The following is a 22,989-nucleotide window of genomic DNA, read 5'->3' on the forward strand; positions in this document are numbered from 1 at the left end:
TGCATGGATGTCAGAGTTTAACATGAAATAAAATAATATCCAGGCTTCTACATCTAATCTATCTATCTATCTATCTATCTATCTATCTATCTATCTATCTATCTATATATATATATAAAAGCCTAAGCGAACGTTACGGCGGAACAATCAGTCGCTGACGCACACTGAGCAGGCAGGTAGGCAAGCAGTCAGGGGCAGGAAGTCCTGGGTTGTGAGAGGGATCCCGGATTGCGAGAGGGATGTCCGACTGCAGAGATTGGGCCTAAACTAGCAGTCAGACATCCCCCGAGGGGGGTTGCGAGAGGGCGCAGGCTGGACTGAGGGACCCCCAACCCCAGCCATGTGCACAAATTTCACACACCAGGCCTCTAGTTAAAAATGATCATAAACATTCATTAATGACCTTCAACCCAAGAGAAGAGATTATCCTATCTAATAATAGAGTAACATGTAAATTACCATCACTCTGCTACGCCCACGATTGGGCAGCGGGAGGCTGGGGGGCGGGACTCGGGGTGGCCTATCCGGCCATTGAGAGACACGGATCCGCTGCCACTGAGGGGGGCTACCCTGCTGTTGAGAGGCGCAGGCGGCGGGACTCCCGCCCCCTGTGCCTCTCAATGGCCAGATCCGCGGCCGCTGAGGGGGCCTGCCGCGGACACCCAGCTGCGCCTCTCAAAGGCAGGGTAGCCAGGTGTCCGCGGCAGCCCCCCTCAGCGGCCGTTGAGAGGCGCAGGGGGCGGGAGTCCCGCCCCCTGCGCCTCTCAACTGCAGGTTAGCCCCCCTCAGCAGCCGCGGACCATCAAAAGCGGGGGAGCTGGGTGCCTGTCTGCTCCGGAACCAGGCCTTTCAGAACTCTGAAAGGCCTGGTGCACCAGCGGACAGGCACCCAGTTCCATCGAGAAAAGCGAAAGCATGTAGGGGGACCCTACACGTGCATGATTGAATCATGCACTGGGCCTCTAGTAAAGTAATATGTGGTCGAGTGCAAACTACATGGGTTTTGATGACATAGGCTTCCCTCTGGCTCTTTCAGTGGCCATATGTGTGATGTTGGGAAGCTTGGCTTCCTCCATCGCCGGGGACAACTTAAGCCTCCTGCTCTCTCCAGCTCCGTGGCTGCTGCCATTTTTGTTGGGATTTATTTATATTCTATAATTGAAACTTTGTAGCCTTGAGAAGAGGCAAGGGCTGGCCAGAGCGGGCAGGAAGCTTGGCTTCCTCCATTGCTGGGGAAACCCAAGCCTACTGCTCACTCCGTGGCCGCAACCATATTGGTTGGGTTAATTTGCATACTTGCTCCTGATTGGCTGTTGGTTGTGGCTTTGGGCGTAGCAGAGGAACGGTAAAGATGCATGTTTCTTTTTTATCAGTGTAGATATATATATATTATATAAAATCTATATTATAAAAGGCCTGTGGCCCCAATGACCAAAGACTGGCATGGGTGGGCACAGTGAGGCCGTGTGAGTAGGCAGGGCCACGCGATTTTGTGCACTGGGCTTCTAGTATATATATAAAAGCCAAGCAACTGGAACGCCAGAATGACTAGTCGCTATGACATGCACTGCGGCAGCCAACCGGCCCAATCAGTGCACTGATCGCCTCCCCCAACCTCCCACAACCCCTCCACCCAATTGCCCCCCTCCCCTGATAGGGGGCGGGGATGGCCGGCCAACCACCCGCAGCCCCGCCCAGCCCCGATTGTCCCCCCAACCCTGATCAGGGGTGGGGCCGGTGGGTCAACCTCCTGCACCTCTCCCCCCACCAGCCTGGAACCCACCAGTGCACAGATTCGTGCACCGGGCCTCTAGTTTATTATATTAAGCATCTCTCTATATAAAAGCCTAAGCGACCATTACAACCGGTTGACCAGTTGCTATGACGCACACTGACCACCAGGGGGCAGATGCTCAACGCAGGAGCTGCCCCCTGGTGGTTATTGCGCTCCCACAGTCAACCTCCTACAGTCCCTCCCCCTGGCCAGCCAACATCCACGGTCCCTCCCCCGGCCCCCCGGCCGGCCCCAATCACCAGTCAGGCTGAGGGACCCCACCCCTGCACGAATTCGTGCACCAGACCTCTAGTACTAAAACACTTTAATTTTAGTCACAGATTGAAACGAAGTTTATCTTAATCTTCAGTTTATCTGAAAATTTAATCAAACAGAAGCTTCTAAATAATAAAGGAAAACATTTTTTTTGTTTACCAATTTGTGTAAGGTATCCCATTTTAGAATTCTTAAAATTTGACTTTTATTGAGTATAAAAAAATCTGTATTCTTTAATGCAAAACATGTATTACATTATGACCAACATACAATACAGCCATAAAGATAAATAGGCCTACAATTCAGTCTTAATGCTATCTAATAAAAGAGTAATATGCAAATTAACCATCACTCCACCACACCCACAAGCCACGACCACCAGCCACTCAGAGCAAGTATGCAATTTAACCCCAACCAAGATGGTTGCGGCCACTGAGCCAGCAGGAGGGAGGCTTGGGTTTCCCTGGCGATGGAGGAAGCCAAGCTTTCCACACACCCTGGCGGGCCCAGGCCTCCACTCAAGGGTACAAAGTTTCAATTATAGAAGATAAATAAATTCCAACAGAAATGGCGGCAGCCACGGAGCGAGCAGGAGGCTTGGCTCTGCTCCAGGCTACAAAGTTTCAATTGTAGAAGATAAATAAATTCCAGATACCAGGGCCTCCACTTGGGTCACTGGGGGGAGTGGCTGGCCTGCACACCGCCACAGGCCCCTCACCCAGGCTGCCCCACACCCCAAGGGAACCCCCACTCTGATCTGGGACACACTTCAGGGCAAACCAGCTGGCCCCCACCCATGCACCAGGCCTCTATCCTATCTAATAAAAGATTAATTTGCAGATTGACCGTCACTCCAACACATAAGATGGCTGCCCCCATGTGGTCAAAGATCCTGCCCCCATGTGGACACAAGATGGCCACCACAAGATGGCCAGCAGGGGAGGGAAGTTGGGAGGGACCAGGCCTGCAAGGGAGGGCAGTTGTGGGCGATCAGGCCTGCAGGGGAGGGCAGTTGGGAGGGACCAGGCCTGCAAGGGAGGGCAGTTAGGGGTGATCAAGCCTGCAGGGGAGGGAATTTAGGGGTGACCAGGTCAGCAGAGGAGGGAAGTTGGGGGTGACTGGGCCTGCAGGGAAGGGCAGTTAGGGGCAAACAGGCTGGCAGGGGAGCAGTTAGGCATCAATCAGGCTGGCAGGGGATTGGATAGGAGGTGATCAGGCTGGCAGGAAGAAGCGGTTAGGGGCAATCAGGAAGGCAGGCAGGTGAGCAGTTGGGAGCCAGCAGTCCTGGATTGTGAGAGGGATGTCCGACTGCCCGGTGGGATCAGGCCTAAACGGGCAGTCGGACATCCCCTGAGGGGTCCCAAATTGGAGAGGATGCAGGCTGGGCTGAGGGACAGCCCCCCCCCCCCCGCATGAATTTCGTGCACCGGGCCTCTAGTATTATATAATTTTAAATTATGGTTAATAAGACAATTGAGAGTTAATTAACAGATAATTACAAACAATAGATAACTATCAGAAATTATATATATAGAAAAATAAACTGTCATACACCCATCCTTTGCCTTGATTTCCAAGTTGTCTTAAAAATCAAAACTTTTCAAAAAAAAAAATCAAAACTTTTCTAAGAGGGATTATTTGCGTGTGTTAAAATACAGTCAGCCTTTTAAACAATAATTATTCTTTTCTGTATTTGCTATTGGTCAGTTAATGTAGAGATGATATTGGTTAATAATCAAAAACTTCACTGAATTACAGAAAATGTTTCGGTCTCAAAGAAATATAATCTGGCCAGGAACTCTGAAGGTAATAAAGGCAATCAGAGTTAGAATAAATATACAAAAAGGGTTTGCTCTTCTGGACATGAGAAACTTGCTCCATTTTCCCCTAACGGCTCTTATCATAGGCGTAAAATTAAAGTGGAGAGAAAATAAGATGTTTTCTTCCCACAAGAGTTCATTCCATCTCTACTTCTTGAATTTATGAGGTCAATACCTTACTGAGAAAAAAGATGGAGAGCAATAATAAGAAAAAAAAGACAGCATAGATTTTAGCTATATCTTTTGAAATTAAACCTCTATTACCTAAAGGCAGATTTTTATAGGTACAGATTAATTTTTATTGTTAAATTTCATCTCCTGAGGAATGGAAAACAGGTTGGTTTTTAACTTGTTCTTTGACTACACATTTGTCTTTTGAAGAATTTTCAGAAAAACTATTCTCTTTTTATAATATGCATAGATAGAAGCCAGTCCCTGTGAGAGCCTAGTTCATGTCAAAATATCACATGGATGACGTTTGGCTTGTTTTGTTTGGTCCACACTACCTGTCTTTCTAAAGTTGAATTCACTGTCAATGTGTAAAAATTAGGATATCATATAAAAATGACTATTTCTGACTTTTTGGAAAATTCGAAGAACTGCACATGGGCTTACACTCCCACTTATTTATATTGCCTACATGACCCCTGTAAGAATTTGTGTTTGGAACTATTGTTCTATTCTCCGTACTGTGATAGCACCATGAAAAAAGTAAAAACCCTCACTTTTAATAAGGCTGAAGTTTGGATAAGTTTAGAAACAAAACACTGCTTGAATTAGCAAAGACAGTTAACAAGTTAAAAATAAATCTGTAGGCAGTTGTGAACTATTTTAAAACTGCTTCTATTTGCACTTCATTATTTTGCCTTTAACCCAACATGTCTGAATGCCTGACAGCTGAGTGATTTCAATCATCCATATGTGCATCTCTATGTACAAGTTGTAACGTACATGTCACAAACTGTACCTTACCATGATCCAAATCACTAGGTAAGGCCAACAAAACACTCAGACCCTCACCTTGGCTCTTGCCACTAGTCACTAACTGTTTCACTAGGGCCAACCCCTCTATGGTTTAGCTCTTCACTTCTATAATAAGGGTGCTGGTCTAGATGAATACACAGGTCTCTCCCAGTATTGGGATTCTATTATTTGAGACCATTAGTCATTTGATAAAAAATTGCAAAAGCAGCTTATAGGTAAAGATATAGAAAATAACTCGAGAGAACTATTGCATTAAGAAATTTTATAGTCCTGGCTGTGTGGCTTAGTTGGTTAGAGCGACCCCCATGCACTGAAGGGTTGTGGGTTCAATTCCTGGTCAGGGCACATGCCTGGGTTTCAGGTTCGATCCCTGGTTAGGGCACATGCAGGAGGCAACCGATTAATGTTTCTCTGTCACATTGGTCTCTTGGTCCTCCTCTCTCTCTCTCTTTCTCTCTCACCCTTCTTCCTCCCTCCCTCTCTCTAATCACTAAGAATGTCCCTCTGGTGAGGAAAAAGAAAATAAATTTTATACAATTACTAGAGGCCCGGTGCATGAAATTCGTGCATGGGGGTGTGTGTCCCTCAGCCCAGCCTGCACCACCCTCTTCAATCCAGGACTGCTGGCTCCCAACTGCTCTCCTGCCTGCCTTCCTGATTGCCCCTAACCGCTTCTGCCTGCCAGCCTGATCACCCCCTAACCACTCATTTGCCAGCCTGATTGATGCCGAACTGCTCCCCTGCCAGCCTGATTGCCCCTAACTGCCCTCCCCTGCAGGCCTGGTCACCCCTAACTGCCCTCCCCTGCTGGCCATCTTGTGGCGGCCATCTTGTGTCCACATGGGGGCAGGACCTTTGACCACATGGGATAGCCATCTTGTGTGTTGGAGTGATGGCCAATTTGCATATTACTCTTTTATTAGATGGGATAAAAACTTTTAAAACAGCTTTTAGGTAACAACAAAGAATAACTTGAGGGAAATTCATTTAAAGAAATATTTTAAATAACAGATATTTCCAGAACCAGTTTCACAGATGAATTCTACCAAATATTCAAATAAGACATAATACCCATCCTTCTCTAACTATTCCAAACAAAAACTGAAGAGGAGGGAAATCTCCCAAAACTTATTCTATGAGGCTAGCATTAATCCGATACCAAAACCTTGTAGACAAAGGCACTACAAAGAAAAAGTAAATTATAGGACAAATATCCTTGATGAACACAGATGTAAAAATCCTTAACAAAATATCAGCAAACGCAATTTAGCAATACCTTAAATATCATACACCATGATCAAAAGAGATTTATCACATGAACACAAGGATGGTTCAATATTCACAAATCAATCAATTTGATACACCACATAAACAAAATGAAGGACAAAAAAAAAATCACATAATCTTATCAGTAGATACAAAAAAAGCATTTGACAAAATTCAACATCCGTTTATTAAAAAAACTCTAACAAAGTGGGTATAGAAGTAACATACCCTAACATAATAAAGGCCATATATGACAAACATACAGCTAACATAATAATCAATGGTATAAAGCTAAAAGTTTCTTCTCTAAAATCAGTAACAATACAAGGATATCTACTCTTGCTACTTTTATTCAACATTGTATTGAAATTTGTAGCCATAGCAATCAGACAAGAAAAAGAAATAAAAAGTATCCAAATTAGAAAGGAAAAAGTAAAACTGTTATTTGCAGATGACATGCTACTAAACATAAAGATTCCACCAAAAACTATTAGAACTAATAAGCGAATTCAGAAAAGTTTAATTATAGAAAATTAATGTAGGGAAACCTGTCATGGTTCTATATACTAACACTGAATGAGCAGAAGGAGAAAGTAAGAAAACAATCCCATTTACAACAGGCATCAAAAATAATAAAATACCTAGGAATAAATTTAACCAAGGAGGTAAAAGACCTCTACTCTGAACCTATAAGACACTGATGAAAGAAACTGAAGAAGACACAAATAAGTGGAGGGATATGCTCATGGATTGGAAGAATTAATATGATTAAAACGTCTATACACCCAAAGTGATCTGCATATTTAATGCAGTCCCTATCAAAATACTAATGGCATTTTTCACAGAACTAAAATAAACAATCCTAAAATTTATATGGAAGCACAAAACACCCTGAATATAACCTGGCTGGTTTGCTAAGTGGTTAGAGCGTTGGGGTAGAGTATCAGCCCATGGACCCAAGGGTCATTGGCTCGATTCCTGGTCAAGGGCATGTACCTTGGTTGCAGGCTGGATCCCTGGCATGGTCAGGGTGCGTGTGGGAGGCAGCCAATTGATGTGTCTCTCTCACATCAATATTTCTCCCCCCCCGCTCCCTTCCTCCCTCCCTCCCTCCCTCCCTCCCTCCCTCCCTCCCTCCCTCCCTCCCTCTCTCTCTGCCTCCCCTTCCTCTTCTCTAAAGGAATCAATGGAAAACAATATCCTCATGTGAGGATGAAGCAAAATAGACCCTGAATAGCCAAAGAAATCTTGAGAAAGAACAAAGTTGGAGGTATCACGCTCCCTGATTTCAAACTATTGTACAAAACTATAGTAGTCAAAACACTATGTTACTGGCACAAAAACAGACACATAGATCAATGGAACAGAATAGAAAACTCAGAAATAAACCCAAGCTTACATGACCAATTAATCTATGACAAAAGAGACAAGAATAAAGATGTCTCTTCAATAAATGGTGGTGTTGGCAAAACTGGAAAGATACATAAGAAAAAAAAGAAACTAATTTCTTACACTATATACAAAAAACCCTCAAAATGGATTAGAGACTTAAATATGAGACATGAAATTATACAAAGAAAGAAAACATAGGCAGTAAGTCTTTATCATCAATTTTAGCAATCTATAAAAATAAAAGCATAATATGCAAATCGACCGCACAACCAAATGGCAGAACGACCATCCGGATGACCTTCTGGATGACCATGCTATGACACCCACTGGCACCAGGCCAGCCAAGGCAGGTGCGATGTGATTGGTCAGAGGCCCCTGCAGAGGGAGGCCCAGGCCACTGGCCAGTGTGGCAATCGATCAATCGGGCGGCTCCACAATCACCCCAAAGAGGGAGGCCCAGGCCACAGACTGGCAGGCTGCAGTGGGTAGGCAGGGCCTCCCTATGCAGGGGCGATTCATCGAGGAGCCCTGGCCGGGTGGGCAGGGCCTATCTCTTTAGGGTGATCGATTGCAGGGCTCTGGAACCTCCCCCTCCCCCCTGAGTGCACGAATTTTGTGCACCGGGCCTCTAGTATAAATATTCTCTTCATCCTTGCCCAAGAATATGATTTTATTGATTTTAGAGAGATGAGGGGGGAGGAGAGGGAGAGGGGTGGGAGGGGGGAGGGGGAGAGAGAGAGAGAGAGAGAGAGAGAGAGAGAGAGAGAGAGAGAACACAACATGGATAGGTTGTCTCCCACACACACCCTGGACCAGGAATTGAACCTGCAATGTAGGTATGTGCTCTGACTGGGAATCAAACCTGCAACCTTTTGGTGCGCAGGATGACATTCCAACTAACTGAGCCACCCAGCCAGGGCAGTCTTAGCAATGTGGTTTTTTTATATGTCTCCTAGGGCAAAAACAACAAAGGTAAAAATAAACAAACTGGATAACATCAAACTAAAGGGCTTTTGCAATGTGAAGGAAACTATTAACAAAACGAAAGGGCAACCTACTGAATGGAAAAAGATATTTGCAAATAATATATCTGTAAGAGGTTAATATCCAAAATATATCAAGAACTCATACAACTCAACATTAAAAAAACACACAAAAACTCCAAACTATCCAATTAAAAAAATGGACAGAGGACATGAACAGACATTTCTCCAAAGAAGACATGCAGATGGCCAAAAGACACATAAAAAGATGTTCCACATCACTAATCATTAAGGAAATGCAAATCAAAACCACAATGAAATATTACCTTGCACCTATCAGAATGGCAATCACTAATAAATCAACAAACAACAGTGTGGGCAAAGATGTGGAGGAAAGAGAACCCTCCTGCACTGTTGGTAGGATTGCAAACTGGTGCAGTCACTATGAAAAACAGAAGGAAGATTGATCAAAATATTAAAAATAAAATTACGGCCAGGCCAGTGTGGCTCAGTGGTTGAGCATTATCGACCTGTGAACCAGAAGGTCACGATTCAATACCCGATCAGAGCACATGCCCAGATTGTGGGGTTAATCCCTTGTGGGGGGCATGCAGGAGGCAGCCGATCTATGATTTTCTCTCTCTCCCTTCCTATCTGAAATCAATAAAAATACTTAAATAATAAAAATGAAATAACTCTATGACCGAGCAATCCCACTTCTAGGTGTTTTTCTGAAGAAAATGAAAACATTAATTAAAAAGATACACGTACCCTATGTTCCTTGCAGCATTATCCATATATATAAAAGCCTAAGTGACCATTAAGACAGGTCGACTGAATGACCAGTCAACCAGTTGCTATGACACGCACTGACCACCAGCGGGCAGATGTTCAACGCAGGAACTGCTCCCTGATGGTCAGTGCGCTCCCACAGCCAACCTCCTGCAGTCCCTCCCCGTGGCTGGCCAACCTCCCATGGTCCCTTCACCCGACTGGCTGGGCACAATCAGGACCGGCCGCTGGCCAGGCTGAAGGACCCCACCCATGCATGAATTCATGCACTGGGCCTCCAGTTTGCAATAGTCAAGTAACCTAGGTGTCCACTGATAGATGAATGAATAAGGAAGATATACATAGCCCTGGCTAGTGTGATTCAGGTGGTTGAGTGCCATCCTGTGCACCAAAAGGTTGCTGGTTCGATTCCTAGTCTGGGCACATGCCTAGGTTGCAGGTTCAATTCCCAGTCAGGGTGTGTATGGGAGGCAACCGATTGATGTTTCTCTTCTCTCTCTTTTTCTTTCAATCCCCCCCTTCAAAAAAAATTAAAGACATATGTTTAAAAATTCTAGACATTTCAATTTCAAACTCAATAAAAATCTGCTATAAATAAGACTTACCCTATTTTGAAAAAATGATGCGTGAAAATGTGATGTTGTAGCAGATATTGATATTAAAGTAATAGTTTCTTCAGAACTAGGATTATGTAAGTAAACTTTTTCCATTTTTGGCATTCCAACTGGCCTGTAAAAAAAAAAATTACTGTCACAAATGCTTCAAAGATCATTTCTAGCTGAGTTAATTTCTAGTTGTTAAAAAAAAAATCAAACATTAAAGAGAGCATAAGTGGGGTAAATGGTGATGGAAGGAGATTTGACTTGGGGTGATGAACACACAATACAATATACAGATGACGCATTACAGAACTGTTCACCTGAAACCTATATAATTTTATTAACCAATGTCACCCCAATAAATTCAATAAAAAAGAAAAAATCAAACATTGAAGTTATTAGGCAAATACATTTATAAATGTTTAAAACAATTTATTAAATTAATTTATATTTAAAGTTACACACAAAAATGCACTTAGCCATTCAACAAATATTTGAGTGACAATTATATGTCACATACTGAGCCAGGTGCTGGGAAATAATGAAGCAAGTCTCCACCTGGATGAAGCTTGCAGTGTTGTAAGGAAGCAGGATGGAAACAAAATGGTCAGATCCTTTTATCTCTTTCTGTAAAACCACTCACTCTGCCTTCCTACTAATTTGAATTGTGTCCTCTTCTTCCCCAATTCCACTGATACATGCTTCAATTTAGGAGGAGAAATTGGCAGTTATGTGAGAAGATCTGCCTAATGAGCTAGGGGCTATTATCACCCTCACTTTATAGATGGGGATACTGAGGCACATGAAATTTAATTATTTTGTCCAAAGTCATATCTGACTCTAGCTCATGTTCTAACACACTGTCCCCTCTCAAGGGATAAATATAACACACTCTCAGTGGTCTGTGTATGGAATTGGGGCTCCACCTTGGGGATCATCTCCCTTCTTAAATTCACAAGTGACAAAGACCAAGGCCTGGCCTTCTCTCCTTCTTCAATATACAAGATAGGAGCTCCTAAGTTCACACCAAAAAAATAGCAGGATCTGTGAGGAAAAACATCCATTAAAAAACATACTATGTCATCATAGGCTGTAATGTTACCAATTTGCTTCTGAACCTGTGAGAGATTACACTTTTCCACCTCAGTAACATTAGGCTTGGCCATATGGCTTGCTTTGGCCAATGTAATGTGAGCAAAAGTGACATCCATCATTAAGTTTTAAGAGCCTTCTTGCTTCTTTTCCCTTTGCCAAGAAAGTGGCATTTCCCATTGAGGAGTGCTCTTTCAGTCTAAATCTCAGTGAGATTTTGGGTTTGGTTGTGGTCACAGCATCATCTAATGAAGGCTGAATAATGCAGACCAGAAGCTAGAAAAATTGAACCAAGAATTAAAAATAAGCCTAATGTAATATACTTAAGGAGAAATGGCAAGATATTAGGAAAAAGCAAGAAATCAAAAGAAAATCTTAGTATAAAAATATAACATATAAAGGCAACAGATAGGACAGGTATGTAAAAATCTATTAGAGTCAGAAGAACAGATTGACAATTTACTTCAGTATTCAGCAAGAAAGAATATTATTTATATATTTAAAATATTTTAAGACAGAGCTATAAAATCAAAAGGAAAATAGATATGTAGGCCATAACTAGAAGTGTTAATATTTGAAAACTGAAATGTAGAACTATTTGAAGAATATGAACAAAAATGATGAGCCAAATCCAAAATTTTAAAAAAGCTGAAATAATTCTTGATCGAAAGGTTTTATGAAGTGTCAATATCATGTATATATCAAATCTAATTCACCAGCACTTTACTCATTTTCTTCTACAGCTTCAACAGACTCATCAATCCCAGGATCATGGGGACTGTCTTGGATTATTTTAAACGTTTTTCTCTTCTAGAATAGAGTAACAATATTTTCTTTCTATATTACCCCCAAAAGTCAGGTTCATAGGCATAAGGTCCACAAACTATGTAAATAAGAACTTATCACTGTCTTTTGTAAACATTTAATGCATTTTTAAAGTTTTCATAACAGTTTGCCCTGCTATTTATTTTGCCATCAGTTTGAGAATTTGCAATGCTGACATGAAGTTTTGCGGTTGTTAAGATTAAATGTTTTCTAGTGCTTTTAAGGTCCAAACCAAGTCCTATTGGTCTTCTGAGAACTTATCACTGCAGATGCAAAAGTGGGAGCAGATGAGTTGGCTGCATTTGCAGTCACTGAAAGGCTGTGCCCAGATTGCCCGTGCAAGGTAGGATCCCATAGAAGACATTCTCTGCTCTACCCAGAGAAGCAACATCTAGATTAGTACTTGATTGAATAAAACTGGGAGAAGATGTATGTGCATCTCAAAGGCCAGGAATTTGGCCTGTCATAAGCAGCAGGTATGACTACTTGCTTAGACAGGTAGATTTAAAAATAAAACAAAGATTTTCAAGTGCCTGCCAGTGTTTGTCCAACAGCATCCCATGGCCTATAGCCCAGCCAACATGAGGGCCAATATCATTCAGCCATTAGGAAAAAGCCCAAAAGTGGAACCAGGGCTTGGGTCCTGAGGGACAAGGGTATCCAGAGGGAAGTTTATGAGCTCCTCAAATCAGGAGCCCCCAATGTGTGAAATCCCTCCTGCTTTGGGTGCAGACTTTCTCAGGAGCTGGATCCCTCACCCAACAGATTCATCAATCCCAGGATCATGACACAATTAAGGAAGTGGGTACAGATCCAGCTGGGACCTCAAATCATGGCCATGATGCTGCAGGAAGAAGCTGTATAAAGACAGTATGGAAGATAGATTCTTCCTCCTTAAGCTTTATATAGACATACAAGTAGACTAACAGTATACAAAAATTAAAACGTCCTCCCTACATCCTGAAAGTTACCGATTATGTGTTTTCTTCAACAAATGTGCTCTTTTACAACTAAAATGTCCTGTAGGCTAACTGACAACTAGTCATTCATTTCCCTAAGAATTCGAACTTAATGTTTTTCCTCCTGTGACCTCTATGCAATCAACCTTAGTTAAGATACAAAAGACAGGTATAAGATGGACAATCCTTCAAGAAGACAGATGAAAACTATGGGGTTAGGAAACAAGTCTGGAGGCTCTAGGAGCCTCGGAATGCTTGATTTGCAAGGCCATTGAGGCTGCCCTGCCCTTTCTAACAGTGACCAGAGCAAAGGCCCCACCCTACAAAAATTAACCCTTACTCAGATGAGAAGGGTCATCTACTTACTAGGTGTAGTGGTTAATAATGTGGATTTTTTTCAATAGATGGAGTTACACATATGTTGATATATATGCGATTTGATATGTATGCTATTTTGTTGTATTGACAACAAGCTTCAAAAACTTCATATGTCAAATTTGCTGAAGGTGTTAACATCATAGATATTTTTACGCTTAAAAATGTCTAATTTTGTGTCAAAAAAAGCATTTGTGGGAAGTTTTAATTCATTATTTTGAAGAAAAAGTTATCGTATACTTCGGGAAGCTCATGGTGAACGTGCTCCATCTCAAGATACTTGTGAATGCTGGTTTAAACGCTTTAAAAGTGATGATTTCGATGTGAAAGACAAAGAACGTCCAGGTCAACCGAAAAAGTTTGAAGACCAACAATTACAAGCATTATTGAAGATGCATGTCAAACTCAAAAACAACTTGTAGAAAGATTAAACGTTGCTCAGCAAATAATTTTCGATCATTTGCAAGCAATGGGAAAGATTTTAAAGGAAGGAAAATGGGTGCCACATCAACTGAATGAAAGACAAATGGAAAACTGAAAAGTCATCAGTAAAATGTTGCTTCAGTGGCATGAAAGAAAGTCTTTCTTGCATCGAATTGTGACTGGCGATGAAAAATGGATTTTGAGAATCCTAAATGCACAAAGTCATGGGTTGATCCAGGTCAACCATCAACATTGACTGCAAGGCCAAATCGCTGTGGAAAGAAGACAATGCTCTGTGTTTGGTGGGATCAGGAAGGTGTGGTGTATTATGAGCTTCTAAAACCAGGTGAAACTGTTAATACTGATCGCTACCCGACAACAATCAATCAATTTGAACCACGCTTTGATTGTGAAATGACCAGAATGTTCCGGAAGACATGGCAAAATAAATTTGCTTCATGATAATACACAATCACACACTTCAAAACCAGTTAAAGACATGTTAAAAGATCTTGCCTGGGAAGTATTAACCCACCCGCTGCAGTCACCAGACCTTGCTCCTTCAGATTAGCACTTGTTCTGATCGATGGCACACGTACTTTCTGAGAAGCACTTCAAAACGTATGAAGAAGTGGAAAATTGGGTCTCTGAATGGTTTGCCTCAAAACAAAAAAAGTTCTATTGGGAAGGTATCCACAAATTACCTGAAAGATGGGGGAAATGTGTAGCTAGCAATGGACATTACTTTTGACTAAAGCACTTTTGATGTTTCTCTTGAAATTATCGTATTTTCTTTGATTACAAAATCCGCATTATTAACCAGTACACCTAGTATGTTGTTCAAAGAAGTTGGAGTAACAAGAACAGAGGGAAGGTCTCAGGAAGAGTGTCAGCAGGTGCCCTGCAGTTCTAGGCAGTCCTCACCCTTGGAAGCAGGAGCACGCCTTGACCAGACCTACTTATAGATCTCCTATGAACAGCTTTTCCTGCCACTCTCTCATCTCAGTTCCCTTGGTGATATGAGCAGAATCCACGATAAAGTGGGAGACTGAAGAAAGAGAAAGGTCACATTAAACCATGGAAAACTTTGGTCAAGTGCCAATTAATACATGCACTATAATTAAGCAGTGCATTAGCTCTCTGCTACGTAACAAATTACCACCAACTTAGAAGCTTAATGTGATACCCATTTCTTATCTTACAATTCTGTAAGTCAAAAGTCCAGCATGCATAAAAGAGCATGCCTTGTTTATCTGCTCAGGCCCTCACTCATCAAAGCTCAAAGTTCTCTTCTAAGCTCATTCAGGTCATTGACAAAATTTAGGATTCTCTCAGTCTCTTGCCATATGGCCCCCTCCATTTCTAAAACCAGCACAAAGAAAATCCCTTGCATCAAACACCTCTCACGCTTCAAGTTTCTAACATTTCTGCCTCTGACTGCCACAGCCAGATGTAACAGGGCTCAGGTTATCAGGACAGGCCCCCAGATCACCTCCCTATCTTAAAGATTAAGTGACTTTGGACCTTAATTATATTATCAAATCAATTACAGCAACATCGAGATTAGTGCTTGATTGAATACAATTGGGAGAAGATGGGGACCATCTTAGAATTCTGCCTGTCATAAGCAGCATGTGTGACTGCTTGGCTAGACAGGTAGATTTAAAAATAAAACAAAATTTTTCAAGTGTCTACCGGTGCTTGTCCTGTTTCCATTACGAGCTGCTTCAAAGACAGAAGTTGGGCCAAAGGGGATAGTGTGAATTATTTAGATAAACCAAGCTGAATCAAATATGCAGCTGTTCTCTGAATGCAGAGCTAGCTACTAACTATTCATATTTTAGAAGAGTCTGAGGCTCCAAAGAATTAGGAAGCAGCAGCTATGAATTAGAAACTAGCTTTGGAAAGCAAGTTGCAATTCTGTGGTCAATGGCAAGTTTCCTATGCCCCAGAAAGAGGACATGCAATGCCAGGAAACAGCTGAAAATATGGCTGCGCAACTGCCTTGAGACAAATCTTATGAATGACAGTGACACAGCACTCTTAATAACACAACTTTTGGCAGGAAATTGCACCAAATCAGTAAGTACTACTTGTACCACTAAACTACCACACCCCCAACCATCTTCTCAAACACATTGTAGATTGAGGGTTTAGCTAGGGTGTTGGTGGAAAAGTTAGAAATTAAAAAGCTAAAGGCACCAAACATGCCTTTAGAAAAAAGGGCCTACTTGATTTTCTTGGAATACCGACAAGTGACAAGGGAGAAATGCCTTTCATAAGCGGAATTTAACTTGACAATAAAGATCTTCCTTTTTAGCAAGTCTATTCAATCTCCATAAGTCTCCATTTTAAGCTTTAGATTTGAAATCAAGATTTTTCTGCTCTTAATTATGATATAAACCAAAAGAACACAGTAAACCAAGTTTCCACCCAAAACATCTTTTACAGTCTACAATAAATGTTTGAAAGAAAGAGCTATGGAAAAAGAAAATATTTAACAGCACTGGCGTAAATAACTGAAGGGGGGGCGGGGCGGGCGGGAGGAAGGTAAGAGGCAGTGATGCCCAGATTATTCCAGCCAATCGTTAAAGAAAGGAGGAGAAGGCTGGAGGGAAAGAAAAGGAAGGCAGAGGACAAGGGGACAAGAAGAACTAAAGAAAAAAATTAAAATGGATGAAGACAAAGTCAATCATCCCCCCCCACCCCCAGGTTTGTTTTTAAAAATATATATACTTTATTTATTTTTTACAGAGGGGAAGGGAGAGGAATAGAGAGTTAGAAACATCGATAAGAGAGAAACTGTTGAACAAAAAGATAGATAAAGAGGCAGTAAAGCATCAAACAGTCTGTCAAATTACAGCAGGAAGGTTAGGGAGAGGTGGGGAAGATAAGAGATCAACCGAAGGACTTGTATGCACGCATATAAGCATAACCAATGGACGCAAAACTCTGGGGGGTGAGGGGCATATGTGGGAGTGGGGTGGGGGGGGGCAATGGTAAGATATGTACACATATAATACCTTAATAAAAAATTTTTTTTGAAAAAATAAAAAAGAGAGAAACATAGATCAGCAGCCTCCTGCACACCTCCTACTAGAAGCTAGAAGATGTCATGAGTAATGAAGACTCTAACTCCATGTTTGATGTTTAATTATTGACAGTTTCAAGCCCCAAATGTCCCTTCACCTTATGCTCCACACCTGAGCAAACCAGTAAGAAAGCCTGCATACTTTCCCTCTTGGATCTAGTGAAAAGTTCAAACCATGCAAGTCCACCACACACTCCTCCCTTAGCCACAACCAAAGCCAAGTCAGTCTCCTTTCTCTGCTCTCTAAAGCCATTTTTCAGACCCACTTGGGAGCACACCCAGCTCTCCCCAGAAAGCCTCATTATGCTAAACCTTTTCATACCCTCTTGGTGTGCATGCATGTGATGTCATCAGTCTTGACATCTGGAGCTAATTTTGGGTGGGGATCCATGCCAGCTCTGTGAGTGAACACAACCCCATGGAAGCAGAGAGAAAGCAGTTTCTACCTCTGCCGGGGAAGCTGGGGAAGGCCTGCTTCACAGAGGGCGGCCAACCTCCATAGCAGTGAAGGCCATTAGGGATTTAATAGGCCAAGGAGTTGTAACTGACTGCAAATGGCTTCAGTAGTTGCCCACACCATATGGTTTCTCTTCTCTGGGTGAAACATAGGGACAACACCTGGAAGACATGCCCACTACCAAACTCCCGCTTTGTCTGACTGGTCGGGTAGACATCTGATTTAAGCCAAGGTGATCACTGCACTACTCTGAGATTTTTCAAACTAAAAAAAACACAAAACTCTTCTTCCCTGATGGAGGGAGGCTACAGAATGTGAGTCTGAAGAGCAGTCGGTGAACCTGTTATCATTGTAGGAAAGCAATACTGGCAGTGGGAAGAACAAGCCAATGCAGAGGGGCAGAAATAAGAAGCACAGAGAGGAGCCCTGGAGCTGAGGGATAAGGTGGGTCCTTTGTCCCCAGTCCCAGCTGCATCTCTGACCTTCCTCAGACATATTCCTGTCCTCAGTATTCCTTCCAATATATGCTCATCTTTGCCTCAACTAGTTTCAGTGAGATTTCTATCCCTTAGAACCAAACAACTATAGCACTGACCAAAGCAGAGGAATTAAAGGCACTATGTAATGACTGTTAATTGTCTTACAATATAGTAATGGTACTGCAGTTATGGAGAATGTCCTTATACATGCAAATGTCTGCTGAAGAACACAGGAATGAAATGTCATAATGTCTACCACTTTCAATAATTCAAAATCAACAAAAGTGAGGTAAAATATGGCAGAAATGTTCGTTATTGAATTTGGGCTAACAGTACATTCATCATCTGTTCTTTATACTTTTGTGACTGTATAAAAGCTTCAATAAAAAGTATTTTTATATGGGAGACTCCTAAAGTATGTATTTAAAAATACATACTAGAGCTTAAAAAGACCAGGTATTTCAGAACATGGTAAGTATTTCTCCACAGTTGTAGTTTAGGGTGGGGTGGCATATAAGAAAGATAAAGGACAGATTTGATAAGACATTTAATATTTATCCTGAAGACATTAGAAAACCATTAAAGGATTTTTGGGGAGGAGGAGTACAGAAAATGACATGATCTGATTTTGATAGTACAGAGATATTTCTCTGTTGGTAGTATACATCATAAACTGGAAAATGGCAGGCATGTGGTCACAGTCTAGGTAAGAAATGACAAAGACATGAATTAAGAGGAGAAGAGTGGGCAATGAAGGTTAGAGAGGAGCAGACATGAAAAACCGACAGAATTGTGGCTAAGGATTGGGTGGGAAAAGGGATGGGGCACTTTGAGGGAAAGGAACCAGAAAGCCTGGTTCCAAGACTCAGGCTTTGCTGACTGGTTGGCACCATTCATAGAGACTGGGGACACAGAAGCAAGAGCAGGGCACACTGAGGTTAAGGTGTTGAGGATGCAAGGTGAGTGATGGCGGGGTGAAGAGGGCAGTACAGATTGGGAAACCATAGGCAGAGGCCAAAGGTTTGAAAGAGATCACCAAGCAAGAAGTGTGGAGCTGGTTGAAAAGGGCTGAGGAAACAGAAGCAGCCAGTTAGGGACAGACAGAAGAATAGAATCCTGAAAGCGACTAGGAAAAAAGAGCCGCAGACAGGAGGAAAACACAGAGAGTGGTTCACAAGGGTAGAGGGAGAGAAGAGTTGAGAGGGAGGAATAGGTCAACAATGCCATGTACTCTACAACAGATCAAGAAAGCAAGAATAGTAAGTGCTACCTAACAAAAAGACCTGAAGTTAGGCAGTTCCGGGGTTAATTAATTCAGCAGTTTGACAATATGGTCAAGGGCACAAGTTCTTTCCATTTTTCTTCTCTGTCAGACAAACTTCGCTGACTTTGTCCGCAGGCTAGCACTTCTGATTACCAGAGAGTTGCCAAAGCACCACAGAAATCACAAGCAGACAATACTCAGCAAGGAAGAGGGGTATTTCTTTATTGTACCTATCTCGCTTTTAAAGTGAAAAAAAAATTCTTCCCCAGAAATCCTTTAGTAGACCAGACCGCATTATGTTGGGTAAAATGGAGTCACATCCATCCCTGAATTGATCACAAACAAGAATAGGATTATTACAGCTGACGTAGATTAATCAGGATTTACTACTGAGCTAGGAACAGGGTCACTTATCTTAAGGGCTGGATAACTGGGGGAGTGGAAAGGAACCCTAAAAACCCCAAAACAAACTGGCAATGTATGAACAAAAATGCAGGGTGGTGTGGATGGTGACTAACCTGGCATGGGGATATGAAAATGGGTCATTCTATACTAAGGTATCCTAATATAATTCTTTTTCCACTTAATATTCATTTAAGAAAGAGCAGGGATTTTTTGAGGCAAAAACAGAAAAGTAGTCCATGAAGGAAAAAATTTCAATCAACTAAGTTTTATGTTTCTGAGGGTGAAAAACAAACATATTTTAAAAAAGGATATGTGCTAACACATCTCTGATTTCCTTTAGCAATCAGTTACTTTCTGACTCAGTGATCATTTACTTTCTGCAAAACAATTCATTGTTTGTTCTAAACTACGTTCAAGTTTCATAAAAACGAACCTTAACTCTAAAAATGCCCGACAAAAAAATTTAAAAATAAAAATGCCAGGCAAATTCTTTCATTCACATCCCCTCTGATTTTCTAGTCAAAAGTTCTAAATTTAGCAAACTCTGTTTATATTCATGTGGTGGTTTTATAATAAGGATTTATGAAAATTCAGTTTCTCCTATTTGGGGTGGGTCATTATTTAAAGGGTTGAGGGACAGATAATCTGGAATAGGAATTCCCAATTCCAAATAAGGTATTCTGAATTCCTGAAAACTTTTTTATCTCAAGGGATCCATGAAATTTGTAAGACTCCCTCAAAACAACAAAAAACTAATGAAGCGAAAAAGAGTTGAGTATAACTTTTGAAATAACCTGTCTAGAATGCCTACTACTAAGGTTTTCAAAGTAAAAACTCACTATCTTAGACTAAAAATATTAGTACTATACACTGATCTCCTCTACCCTACCCTCATATATACTCATATACCCTCGTTTTGCTCACACCATAGCCTTAGAATGGAGCTCATCAGTTTTTATTCTGATCCTTCTAATTCACCAGAGGGGCATTATTGAAGCAACTATATCATATAAGATATTCTTTTAATCCACCTGCTAAACTGGGTTGAAACTAAATATGGGTGAAGACTTCCCCTAGTGTATCTGCAATGTGCAAAACCTGAGACCCAGAAGTAGGAGGTGAGCCAGAGATATAGTTTGAGGAAGCAAGTCTGTAGCTGAACACTGTCTTTCTGTGGGATTTGCTTTTGTTTGCTCTTCTGGGACGGTGATACTATTATTTTTTAAAAGTCTCCTCTTTTCCCCACTGACCCTTTTTAGCCCACCCCCCACCCCAGGACTTCATGTCCATAGGTTATACATATACTCATACAAGTTCTTTGGTTGATCTCTTCCCATCCACCCACCCATCCCGTCCTTCCCTCTGAGACTCGACAGTCTGTTCCATGCTTCTATGTCTCTAGATCTATTTTGTTCATCAGTTTATTTTGTCCATTAGATTCCACATATGAGTGAGATATGTGGTTTCGCTGATGTTTTGTATGGGTTTTTTTTTAATCTCTCTGTCATTTATTTCTGCTCTGATCTTTATTATTTCCTTCCTTCTACTTACTCTGGGCTTTTCTTATTGTTCCCGTTCTCATTCTTTAAGGTGTAGTGTTAAATAGTTTATTATTATTTTTTCTTGTGTTTTTTTTTTGTGTGTGTGTGTGGTAGGCCTGTAGTGCTATGAACTTCCCTCTTAGGACTACTTTCGCTGTATCCCATAGATTTTGGGTTTTTGTGTGATCATTTTCATTTGTTTCCAGGAAGTTTTTTTTATTTCTTTCTTGATCTCATTGGTAACCCATTCATTGTTTAATAACATGCTATTTAGCCTCTATGTGTTTAAATGCTTTTACTGTAGTTGATTAAGATTATTGTTTTGATGGTGTATAAAAGTTTGTACTTTAGACCTGTCTAGTGTGGCTCAGTTAGTTGAGTGTTGTCCCATGCACAGAGAGGTTGCGGGCTTCATCCCTGGTCCAGGTGGATTCAGGAAACAGCTGACTGATTTTCTCTCTCACATCAATGTTTCTCTCTCTCTCTCTCAAATCAATTTTTTAAAAAGTTTGTATCTCTCTGGCCAGGTGGCTCAGTTGGTTGGAGCATCATCCTAAACACCTAAAAAAGGGTGGCGGGTTCCATTCCTGGTCAGGGCACATACCTAGGATGTGGGTTCAATCCTTGATTGGGGAGCATATGGGAGGCAACGAAACAATGTTTTCTCTTTGACATCAATGTTCCTTTCTCTCTCCCTCCCTTCCTTCCTCTCTAAAAAATAATAAAAACATATACTCAGGGGAGGATTAAAAAATAAAAATAAAAGCACATGTAGTATATCAAACAAATAGTATATCCTTCTATATCCACAGGAAACATTTAAATAATAAAAATGGAAATTAAGTGCAAATCAGAAAAGGTAACCTATAAATTTCATTCTGCTCCTGAAGATAGGAGTCTCTGAAAAGAGACTGAAATATGTGAGTAGTTTTTAAACTTCAAAAGTTAATATTTTATGTTTGGTTTATAATATTGTTTCCCATATGTAAACTGCATTAAACATTATTTGTTTCCCTGGTGACTTGAACATTAACTTTCTCATGTAGATAACACAGACAAAAGGCAAGACAATGCATGAATAAAGTATACACAGTAGTTGAAAGGAATAACTATGGTCTGAACATTTTAAACTTACTGTTCATGGAAATCCAGCATTGGTGGTTCAAATCGTATAGGCCTGCAATTACCCCGGTACAGAGATATACTGCAAGTAAAAAGAAAACAGCATAAGAAGCAATTCCTCAAATAACCTATTTCCCAAGCCAAAGTCAGACACTTAAATTTTGTCACAAAAACATATCCTTAAGAAAGGTTAAGTCTAATGTTCTATTAGGGATGTGCATTACTTTATTAGAGCATATCAGTAAATGTGTGTTTTAACAAAATTAAAAAAACCAACAACACAGGAGTAATTTTCCTATGGAAAGGTAATGCACAAACAAACTAATTAGGTAGACGCAATGTTAAAATTTATTTGGTTGATATAGTTGTTAATAATATACCTTAACATATTCACTTGGATTTTTTATATATGTACAATGAACTATAAATAGATAATACAACTACACATACTTGGAAGACAATATACATATTATAACTAAAATGGCAAAGGAGCCTTAGCCGGTTTGGCTCAGTGGATAGATCATTGGCCTGTGGACTGAAGGATCCCAGGTTCGATTTTAGTCAAGGAAATGTACCTCGGTTGCAGGCTTGATCCCTGGCCTTGGTCAGGGCATGTACGAGAGGCAACCAATCAATGTGTCTGTCTCTAACATTGATGTTTCTCTGTCTCTTCCCCTCACTTCCACTCTCTCTAAAAATCAATTTTAAAAAATGGCAAAGGAATTAAATAAAAATTAATTTTGGGATAGAAATTTCCAAGAACTGACATACCTTTTTTTTTTTTAAATATATATTTTATTGGTTTTTCACAGAGAGGAAGGGAGAGGGACAGAGAGCTAGAAACATCGATGAGAGAGAAACATCGACCAGCTGCCTCCTGCACGCCCCCTACCGGGGATGTGCCCGCAACCAATGTACATGCCCTCGACCGGAATCGAACCCGGGACCCTCCAGTCCGCAGACCGACGCTCTATCCACTGAGCCAAACCGGTTTCGGCTGACATACCTTTTTAACCTGAGAGTCTGGAATACACTGATCTATGCCATCTTGGCCTAAATATTTGAGTATC

General features: G+C 41.3%; 1 protein-coding gene across 1 annotated transcript in view; it reads right to left on the reverse strand.

The window, feature by feature from the left end:
- TMEM131 (transmembrane protein 131) overlaps positions 1-22,989 on the reverse strand; it is a 202,855-nt gene that overhangs the window by 98,005 nt on the left and 81,861 nt on the right. Inside the window, exons 4-5 of the mRNA XM_079792637.1 lie at positions 21,933-22,001; positions 9,893-10,016 (exon numbers count right to left, since the gene is read on the reverse strand). Of these exons, the coding sequence (XP_079648763.1) occupies positions 9,893-10,016; positions 21,933-22,001 (193 nt within the window). The remainder of the gene's footprint in view (positions 1-9,892; positions 10,017-21,932; positions 22,002-22,989) is intronic.

The sequence above is a fragment of the Cnephaeus nilssonii genome, assembly GCF_951640355.1.
Source record: "Cnephaeus nilssonii genome assembly, chromosome: 15".
NCBI classification, from domain to species: Eukaryota; Metazoa; Chordata; class Mammalia; order Chiroptera; family Vespertilionidae; genus Cnephaeus; species Cnephaeus nilssonii.